Source organism: Nannospalax galili, unplaced genomic scaffold (genome assembly GCF_000622305.1).
Source record: "Nannospalax galili isolate Female #2095 unplaced genomic scaffold, S.galili_v1.0 scaffold805, whole genome shotgun sequence".
NCBI lineage: Eukaryota > Metazoa > Chordata > Mammalia > Rodentia > Spalacidae > Nannospalax > Nannospalax galili.
In genome coordinates this window covers 197002-207899 of record NW_008353486.1, presented here as the reverse complement: position 1 = coordinate 207899, position 10898 = coordinate 197002, and the positions used below count along the sequence as shown (strand labels likewise).

General features: G+C 37.5%; 1 protein-coding gene across 1 annotated transcript in view; it reads right to left on the bottom strand.

The window, feature by feature from the left end:
* Positions 1–10898, bottom strand: part of Ehbp1 (EH domain binding protein 1) — a gene marked incomplete in the record, with an annotated part of 244217 nt that overhangs the window by 58687 nt on the left and 174632 nt on the right. Inside the window, 1 exon segment of the mRNA XM_017802601.2 lies at positions 2111–2258. Coding sequence (XP_017658090.1) covers positions 2111–2258 — 148 coding nt within the window.

The window sequence follows — 10898 nt, the reverse complement described above, 5'->3', positions numbered from 1 at the left end:
TATACATATATATATGGGTTCATTTTATTTAAAAAAATTTTATTAAATTTTTTGTGTATTTTATACAGAACAGCTAAAAAATTCTTAATCCTCTTTATGCCTCCATCCCCAGTGGCACCCTCTCACACAGCCCCACCCCACTAGAGCCCATATTCTTGGTCATCCCTGTCAAGGCCCACTGGGTTGTCAGTGTCCCCAGCTGTTCCTGTGATGACTAACTCTCATAGCTTTGGAGAATAATATAAAGATGCCAAGGGAAAACATCAATGGATGATCCAACACCAGCTTCAAGACCAAATAACCACATCAGTGGCCAGCACAGCACATGTCATTGGTACAGCATGACTCTTATCTTGGGGGCATTCAACAGCTACCTAATATATATAAACTTTCTCATTTGAGGAGAAAGAGTATAGACTTCAAGAAATTAATTTATTCTCTAGGTGTGGAGGGGGTTACTGGGGATTGAATTCAAGGGTCTGGTTTGTGCTAGGCAAGTGCTCTATTACTGAACTACATCTGAAGTCATTAACTTGGGTTGTTTTACAAAGACAGTACCAACTATACAGCTACCTAAACTATTCTAAAACATTAACTACAACCTCTTAATTCTTGGCCTCCCCAACACTGGTCTCTTACAATAGAAAGCTTTCAATATAAGGAGTCAATCAGAAATCATAACAAAAAGCTTCAGTTTTCTTTGAACAAACTTCTTGACCTAGAGACAGCTGACCTCTGTTTTGCCCTCTCAGGTCTTACTCCAGTTCTCATCTGCCTACTCTTCAGGGTAGTCTAACTATTCTAAGACTAACTAAGGACACGTACATGACATGTTTCAGTAGATAAATACGTTATATACCTTTGAAATAAAAAGCTACAGGCTTCTTGAATATACTCCTGGTGAAAGTACAAAAAGTTCCAAACTAATGACCAAACTGAGCACTGAGAGGCAAAATCAGAACTTCTCTCTCTCTCTCTCTCTCTCTCCAGTCCTTGTCCTAATATTCAGGTTAGAATAATCTCTGTAGATATCGAAGAAGACCCTCCTTAGAGTAAGGAGAGTAAAGGGACCTAAAGGAAACTTGTATGGAATTTATTAAAATTCTTCCATACTAGGCTATGGCAGTCTCAAGCAAGGGCTAGCCTTAAACTCATGGTGTAGCTGAAGCTGGTCTTGAACTCCTGATCCTCTTACCTCTACCTCCCAATGCTGGGGTTACAGGTATGTACCACCACACCTGGTCAAAACTACTTTAAAAAGTTTTTCTTACATTTTATGTGTGTGTGTTCAGTGGAAGAGTGGATGACTGGAGGAACCCCTGTGCCACAAAGTTGTCATAAGACAACTTGAGGAAGTCTATTCTCTCCTTCTACCAGTATGTCCCAAGGGATTGAACTCAGGTTATCAGCCTTGGTGTCAACATGCCTTTACCAACTGAACCATCTCACCTGCTCAAAACTACTTTTTAAAGATCTCATTCAAAGGGAAAGTCTTGGAGGTGGTGGTGAAGCTTAGTGTGTACTTAGGATGCATACGACCCAGGGCTCGATCCTCAGCACAAAACCAATGTTTTCCATGGAAAACCACACCACTAAAAAGTCTTATAATCTACACAGCAGTGACTTGATTGCATCTTACTTATTACCAAAACAACGAGTCATGAGGGATATCACAAGCTAAGTTTCGTATGAACGTCTTCCTTTCCTTGCCGCCCTCCCCACCTCCTCTCCTCTTTTCTCTCTCTCTTGCTCTCCTTTTTATTCTTCTTTTGGATTTTTGAGACAGGGTTTTGCTATATCGCTAAAGTTGTCACAAGCTTGAAATTGTCCCTGCTTCGGCATCCCAAGTGCTGGGATTACAGGCCTATGCTACCATGCCCAGCAAAAAGAATGGTTTTTGAGTTTTAAAAATTAAGGCAAAAAGTTGATTGGTAGTAACAGTCATCTTCTGACTTACCATACTCCCTTTAGCTTTTTATAAAAAACATCAATAGGTTAGAAAGTTTATGGCTTTGATATAACATTTTGAAGCACAAATAAAATGCCCTAAAATGTCCACTGAAGATTTCTGGGTTGTCTGTAGAATGTGATACAAGATTCTTTAGCTCACCTCCAGATGCCTTTGACCTTTCTTTCAACTTTTCTGCAGCCATTTCACTGTAGCTGGGAAGTTCTGACATCTTCACTCCACATCGAGCTTCTGCTATTAGCTGACGAGCTCTCTCTCTCAGCTGCCGATGCCGCTCTTCATCTTGCTGCTAAGATATATTGAACAGTTGCCAACCCAGTAATTGACAGAAATGCAATTTCATTTTCAATCTGATCATCATGATAGTAACTGGTTTACAGCATGGTGCTTGGCCCACATTATAAATAGGATGCTCTGTATCAGCTGGATGTCAGACCATTTTTAAAAGACATCTTAGAATCAGATTTTTAAAACATTTACAAATTATTGTAGGAAAATGCCCATTAAAATTCAAATTAAATAATATTTGGAAATTCAGCTACTGAGGAAGTGTCAGAAATTATTAAGAGAACAGACTTAGAGAAGGAAGTCATAATAATCAGAATAGAATTTTAATTAAGAACTTATTTTTTCAAGAGTAGGGCTTAATTTGCTATTTTTAAATAAAGGCAGAGAGCACTGTCTAAACTGTCTAAAAGATATCTCAATACTATAAAACACAGCAGCACATTACAGGTCAAATATAGGAATTGTATTTTTCCACAGAGTTATTGTGAATATAGTAGATCAGTCTATAATTCTAATGAAATTCATTTGGTTATCCCTTCTCCTACATGCACACTAAAAACAAAAACACAGTAAAGTCTACTACAAAGGGGTTGTAAAGAATTATAAACAGGGACAGGAGAGATGGCTCAGTGGTTAAAAGTACTTGTTGTGTAGCCCTGAGGACCTGAGTTCTGATCCCAGAACCCATGTAACAAACCAGATGTGGTCTCCTGCACATGTGTAACCTCAATGTTCTGAGAAATGGACAAAGGTTTTCTATGAACTTGCTAGCTGCCAGTCAAGATGAAAAATTCAAGATCTATGTGTAGGAAGAAACCCTGCCTCAAAGGAGGAAGGTGTAGAATATAGAGGAGGGCATTTAATAGAGAAAGGCTCCTCTGGCCTCTGCAAGGGTATGAACCCATTCACATATGTGTGTGTGTACATACACACACACACACACACACACACACAGAATTGCAAGTACAACAGGAAACTGCTTTGTAAATTTTTAATTATATAAAATAAGGCAAAGACTACAATAATATGACTTCAATATCTTTGCAGTTATCTTCCCTAACATATCCTAACTCTCACAAAACCTCACGCTGATTCATGTAAAATTGCTTGTACCATGTAGCCTTATGTACCTGAGGCTTCAAATATGTCATTTCCTCTTCCTGGAAGAAATACTCTCATACTATTTAACTTCTACTCAGTTTTGAAGATTTAGCTTAAATGCATTAAGCCTCCTCTTGGACTATCCCATTCTCTTCTCTGGTAGATAAAGCAGTCCTTCCTCTGTTACTGTAGTAGCCTGTACGTGTGTCATCATTGCTGTTAACTGTCAACTTAGCAGAATCTAGAATCACCTCTGGGTATGTTCATGAAGGATTATCTTGACTAAGCTAGTTGAGGTGGTACTCACTGGGGTGGCACCATTTCCTGGCTACCTCCTGTGCTGTATAAGTGGAGAAGGGAGATGAACAACATGCACGCACACATCATTGCTCTTCTGCTCTGAAGCCAGGATGTGAGCAGCTGTTTCAAGCTCTTGTTGCCTGGACTTCCCCATCATGATGGACTGTACTCTAATGAGGAACTGCAATAAACCCTTTCTCCTTTGAGTTGCCTTTGTCAGAATATTTTATCACAGCAACAGGAAAAGAAACTAAGATACACATGTATATTTTTTGGAAACAATATATAAAGTTTCATTTTAACTTCAAAGAACTGCTTCCTTCCAATTATATTGACCTACTCGAGGGCAGAAACTACATCTGATTTATCTCTGCATCTCTTGGTCTTTGTCTTTCATATCATGCTAAAAATTTCAACCACAAGACTTTACTATTTATACTCTCAAAAAGCTTATGATTATAGAGGATATAATAAAATATCTAAGCCAAGGAGTTATAATCAATATGATGTAAGAGTTCAGAAAACAGTAATAGTGTTTTGGGTTGAGGGGCAGGCAAAAGGCATGGTAGTTTTTGAGTTGGGCCTGAACAATGATTAGAATAAGAAATTAGCAGAGATTAGTACTGCCTGGTTACAGCGATGGTGCAGGCAAGAGTAGCAGTCAGGAACAATACAGAAGCACCAGCATACGGAGGAGATACTAAAGCAGCAGGGGTGCGTGAGTGTGTGTGCTTAAGGGAATGACCAACCAGTTTTGAAAACGATTAATCTAGCCACAGTGCCTTGCATAGGTTAGCACAGAGGAACTGGAAAGACACTAACTAGAAGGCTTATTAATAGCCCAACAAAGCTATGATAATATTCAGAAAGAGGAAGAGCTACTAAAGGGAATAAAAACAGAGATGCAAGAAATGTTATTAGAGGTAGAATCAGTATCTGTACCAATTTTTGGTTACAGATTAGATGTGGATGGAGGAAAGAAATGATACTCCACGGTTTAAAGTTGAAGAGGTAGTAGAACTATGGACTGACAATAAACACAGAAAACTGAATATTGTATAAAACACATGAAAAGATCAATAAAAGTATATATTGAAAAAAAAGAGAAAACTGTAAGAAACTATAAGGAGGGAGAGGGGTGAGTAAGCTTGGAGGAAGACAGTGGCTTTGAAGAGATGGTAGGGCATCTAAGTTAAGATTTTAGTTGGTCATTGGGAAGTGACTCTGATGCTGGGGCAGAGGTTAAACTAAAACCTCTTCAGGGCTGTGGATATAACTCAGTATTTGAGCTCCTGCTTAACAAGCCAGAGGCCCTGCTTTTCAATCCCTAGCATGCTCACTTGAAAAAAGAAGATGATCTTAGCCTTCCTCACAATCTGTTCAAGTCTCAGCGGAGAACTCAGACAATGTGGAACAAAGTATCCTAACTCATAAAATCTGTGTGCATAATACAAAGATATTTCTTTTACAACAGTAAATTTGGGATATTCTGTTACATAGCTATAGTACTTGGGGAATATGCTTAAGTAACACCACAATAATTAATTTTAGTCACAGAGGCAAAACTTTATATATGGAGAGATCAGAACTGCATCAAAGACAAGAGATTTTTGATCCAGGAATTGTCTTAGTTATCATTAATATTGGGTCAACCACATGTCATATGTGTTTTGATGTGAAGCATGTGAAGTGTGCACTACCTATAATATTCTATACAAAGTGATTAAAGTGAATCCACTAAAGCTTTTAGAATTTCCACTTTATACAGAAACACAGGGGCTAGAGAAACAGGATATATCATTCATCAAGAAAGCAACCAAACAAACCCAAAAGGAGATATTCAGGATAAATGACCAAGTCCCTTGAACACATTAGATCTAGAAAAACATCACACAACAATCAACCAACTACCACCACCACTAAGTTACATATTAGTTTGGATAAATCAATGGTAGAAGATGTTGTTCAGTGAATTAGAAAAACCTGAACATGATCACTGTATTAAAAAAGCACCACTGAGAAAAGTTTATACAAGGAGGCCGGAGAGATGACTCAGCAGTTAAGAGCACTGGCTGCTCTTGCAGAGGACCTGAGTTCGAGACCTAGTACCCATATGGCAGCCAATACCTGTCCACAATTCCAGTTCCTGGGGAGCCAATGCCCTTTTCCTGACCTCTGTGGCCATTGCATGACAGGGGTGCAGTTACATACATGCAGGCAATACACATAAAAATAATGAGTAAAATATTTTAAAAAGTTTATAAAAGAATAACTTCATTTTGTCCAAGTAAATACATGTAAATATATACATCCTTGAAAAAAAGTTTTTGGGAATATACAGAATTGTCATAATTGGGATTTCCCAGTTAAAAATGTGGTATGTAGCAAGGTGAAGTAACTTACTGAGGCAGACGTGGGAGGGTTTTGAATTCTAGGTGAGTTTGGGTTACACAGCAAAACCCATCTCAAATAACAAGAACACCACAACAGAGATATTTCACTTCCTTTTAATTGTTTTAATTTTCTATAACAAATGTACTACTCCTGTAATAAGAGTTATTTTAATGTAAGAACCATAGGACAAGGGAAGGAGGGAGAGGAGATGGTAAAACTTCCGGAGGTGGGGATGTTGAAAAGGCAGACAGGTCTAACATTCCAGGGAAGTTATCTTGGCATTTGGAAACACAAGCTCATTTGTAGGCAGAGTAGTGTGCAGGGTAAGACTGAAGATATAAAAGAAATAGGCAAAAATCTTTCATTTACTATCAGTCCTTCGGAACTTGGAAAATAACTATGAATAAGTGAAAATGTAAGCCTGATGATATTTTAATAATAGTTAATATTTCCAGAGCTTTTAGGTGCAAAGTGCTTTATATACATTATCTCACTTAGTTCTTACCACCACCACCACCCACCTTTTTTTAATCAATGAGAATATTTAGGTTTCAAGTGCCGAAGTCACACAACTAGCACGGTGTTACATCCAAGAATCCAACCCTTGTCTGTTTGATTCCATAGACCTTCCTCTTAACTACTAAACTATTTGATACTCAAAGTATCAAATTATAATCAGATGTGCAGTAAGTTGGGCTGGAGAGATAACTCAGCAGTTAAGAGCACCGGCTGGTTCCATTCCCAGTACCCACATGGTGACTAACAATCCTCTGTAACTCCAGTTCCAGGGGGATCCAACACTCTCTTCTGGCCTCTGTGGGCTTTGTACATGGGTGCACTTACAAGCAGGCAAAAAACTCATACACATAAATTAAAAATAAATTTTAAAAAAGCAAGCAAGCAGGAAAACAAAATCATGGGGGCAAGAGATGGGTCAGCAGGTAAAGACACCCAAGTTCTATCCCTGGGACCGTCATACCAGATAGATGTCCCCCAATCTCCATAAGCATGCTGTGACATGTACTTACACCCCACTGCCCCAAATAAACACACACAGTATAAAAAGAGAAAAATTCAAAACAAAACAAATCCCCAAAGATCAAATTACATGACCAACTGAAGAAAACTGAGCTTTTATTAAACTTACAACTTTCAAAATTTAGGAATGTGGGGATCAGTAGTAAGAACCATTATTTAGTATGCCTCAGGCAACAAGATTCAACCCAATTTCATTACATGAATAACAACTTACAGAGTTGGAATTTGTGGAGTCAAACTAAGATGAAGTAGTGTTTGGTCATTTTAAGTTAGTTTAAATGAAATAATGATTCTACTTTTTAAAATAGGAAATGGGAACCCAGTTTTTTTCTCACAAGCTACAATCTTCCATACTATTCTGACACCTACAAATGTTGCTGAGCACTTACTAAGAGTGTGACTTAAAGTAGGCAATCATTAATAAAAACAACTCCAAATACTCACCAGTCAGGACATTTTATTAGTTTCTAGTAAATTGTTTGTTTGTACTTATTTACTCATCATTGTTCTCTACACAATAGAGAAAATGCAAATGAACAAATCAGAATGTGCCCTAATGGGGCTTTCTGTTTATAACCATTAGCCCAGAGGTGTGCTGTAATTCAATTCTCAAGTAGCAAGATTTAGCCTCATTAACAGACTGCAAGGGCAGGTTACAACTCATAAAACCCTACAGTAAACAAAGTTTATAGACACAGCACAAAATCTTGAGCCTGATTGACAGAATTCTAGTTCCCTATCAGATTGCCTTAATTTACTTTTCTACTAATGTCCTCACACCATGGAGACAGTTTTGCTTGGGCCTGAAGCTCTCCAGTGGGACAACATATCTGTATTGTTTGTTTCTCACTCTTAAGAACCAACTGAGAAAATAAAAGATAACTGTTAAAAGTCATGGCAATGTAGCTAAGTGGTAGAGTGCGTGTCTGTTTGCATAAAGCTCTGCATTCAATCCCCAGCACCATGCCTCCCCATTCCCACCTGCCACCCACAAAAAAAGTCACAAAGGAAAAGCTTGCAATTCTATCAACTGATTACATAATCAATTTTAGTTTGACAGTTTTAAATTTCCAGTTTATTCTTCTTCAGATTCATTCTAAGTAAAAATATTTCGTTTTAGCTTTTATATGCATGAGACTTTGAGTTCAATTTCTAGCACTGCACACAAAGTCAGTTTGTATGTCAATATTTAAACAATAGCTAGCAATAAAATCTGTGTATTTTATTTACTAAACAAATCCATATTGTTCTTACCCAAAGACAACATGACCAGAAAGTAGGTACAATAATCATGCTATTATTTCAGAATAGCATTTACCAAGGGATTTTATTTTATTTATTTATTTTGTCTTTTTGAAACAGGGTCTCCCTGTAGCCCCAGTTCACCTGGAACTCATTACGTAGACCAGGCTGGCCTTGAACTCACAGAGATCTGCCTGCTTGATGATACTTTGCCTAAATCTAAACACAGAGATGTGTTTTTGTCAGCTGCTTTGACCATCCTACACACAGAATAAGATAATGACTGATTCCTTGCTCTAAATAAGTTATCTGTTTACTAAGACTGCTGAGGTGCAGGGGTGGGACAACTTAGAAGGCTGCCATCACTAAAAGGAAAAGTGTACTTCAAAGACTGCACACAGAGGAAACCTTATATCGTTCATTTACTTCTCTAGACTAAATAAACTTAAAACTAAAGTAGATTTACTATCTCTAAGAATGGATCTGATGACATTTGCCTTTTTTATAGATAGGCAGAGTTAAGAGGATAATCTTGCTTTTCTACAATGGATGTGCTCTTGGAAAGGTCTGATGAGAGTGTATTTTGGGAGGCCTCCCTTCCCATGAGTATCTTGTATAAGTTACAGCAATCTTTTAGGAAATACTATTATATTTTCACACACTTGTATGTGTTGTCTCCTTTAGTCTTCACAGTGCTGTGTGATAGCTACTGGTCACCTTGACTTGACAGAAACTGAACTGCACTTAAATACATTTAACATCATACATATTGCAAATTACATGGACACAGATTTCATGTCTTCTTGAAATTTCAAAGCACAGGTTTTGACTATTTTTTTTTTTTTTTGGTTTGTTTTTTTCCTGAGGCCCCATGATTATTCTGACAGTTAGAGCTTTCTGTTCTTTAGATCTAATTGGCTACTCAAATCAGTTTAAATGCCTCTTTCCGCTACTAAGTAGAGACAAGTGATGAGAAAGCAACTTGTTTATAACCGTTTATAACTTGGGTTCCCGATCTAAAATTACAAACCTTCAGGGAAGTGATGAATGTAGATTTGCTTTGCTTTGCTAGGATCTTCAGGATAAGGCAAAAGAGCCTCATTTCAATACACCGGACTTAAAATATTGCACAGAAGATGGATCAGAACTAATAGCTTTGGACACAAACTTAAATACTCAGCCTTCTCACAGCCTGTCTTCAGGTTACTATTTTCCTTATCACATGGAAATGGTCCACAATCTGCTATAGATAGATGCACTAGTAAAACTTGACAATTTACGACAAACTCTTCAAGAATAAGTAATGTAATTCCTTGTTTCCTTTCCATAAAAATGTATTGGTATGCAATTTTTATATTTCACAGTTCAGCAGCATCTAGGCACGCTTTCTTCCACTGCTTCAATGGTGCTACTTTTAATTTTATCCTCCTTAGCCGTCGTAATTAAAGTGATCAACAGTGGCTTCCCGGCGGCTTTGACACAGTTACAAGCCCCTAGCAGACTTATGCTTTTAAAGGGAAGGAGAAGAAAAAGACTAGTTTCATTTCACAGTGAACAAGAAAACCAAGCTTCTCCAATCCTCAACTTTATCCAATTGTTCTTTCTGCAGCCTTTGGATCTTAAGAATCAAATAAAAATGGCTGCTATAGGGGGGTCCTCTTTATGCTTGCCGCAAATGTCACCGAGTAACATTACTTTAGGCCAAAAATGTGCCATGGATTTTCGAAGGTGACTTAGAACTCAGGAACTGTCAGCCTGATTGCTGAGATTATTACCCACCCAAGTTTGGCTCACAATGTGAGGGACTTTTATTCAAAGTATATTCAAAATACACATTGAGAAGTCCTTCTAATTAAAAAGTATGCATCTACATACATTCTTGAAATAAGCTTTCAAAAGTTTTAAGATATATCAAACAATATAATTTGCAACCTTACTCCGTAAATTTTTGAACAGAATAATGCCCCCTATTGCCACCAACAAACCTCAAATACCATATCCTTTATCTCCCTTCACAACACAAAATCTTATGCTTGTGTTGTCTTCAGCGTTTGACACAGTTTTAGTAACTGGATTTTAAATTTTGACATTTTTAAAAAAGTTTCATTTAGTGTCCATATTTTACAGGAGTCTCAAAATGGTCCTTCAGGTTCCTCAATTTTATAGTAAACTAAGAAAAAGAACTTAACTGTCACAGGAACCAAAGCTCTGTTATTAGGCACTGAGAATAGACAAATGTTGTCTTCAGCGTTTGACACAGTTTTAGTAACTGGATTTTAAATTTTGACATTTTTAAAAAAGTTTCATTTAGTGTCCATATTTTACAGGAGTCTCAAAATGGTCCTTCAGGTTCCTCAATTTTATAGTAAACTAAGAAAAAGAACTTAACTGTCACAGGAACCAAAGCTCTGTTATTAGGCACTGAGAATAGACAAATAAAAGAAAAGAAAAGAGAGAGAGAGAGAGAGAGAGAGAGAGAGAGAGAGAGAGAGAGAGAGAGAGAGAGCGAGAGAGAGAGAGACAGAGAGTGTCACTCTCTGAACACACAAAAAAAACATACACAAAA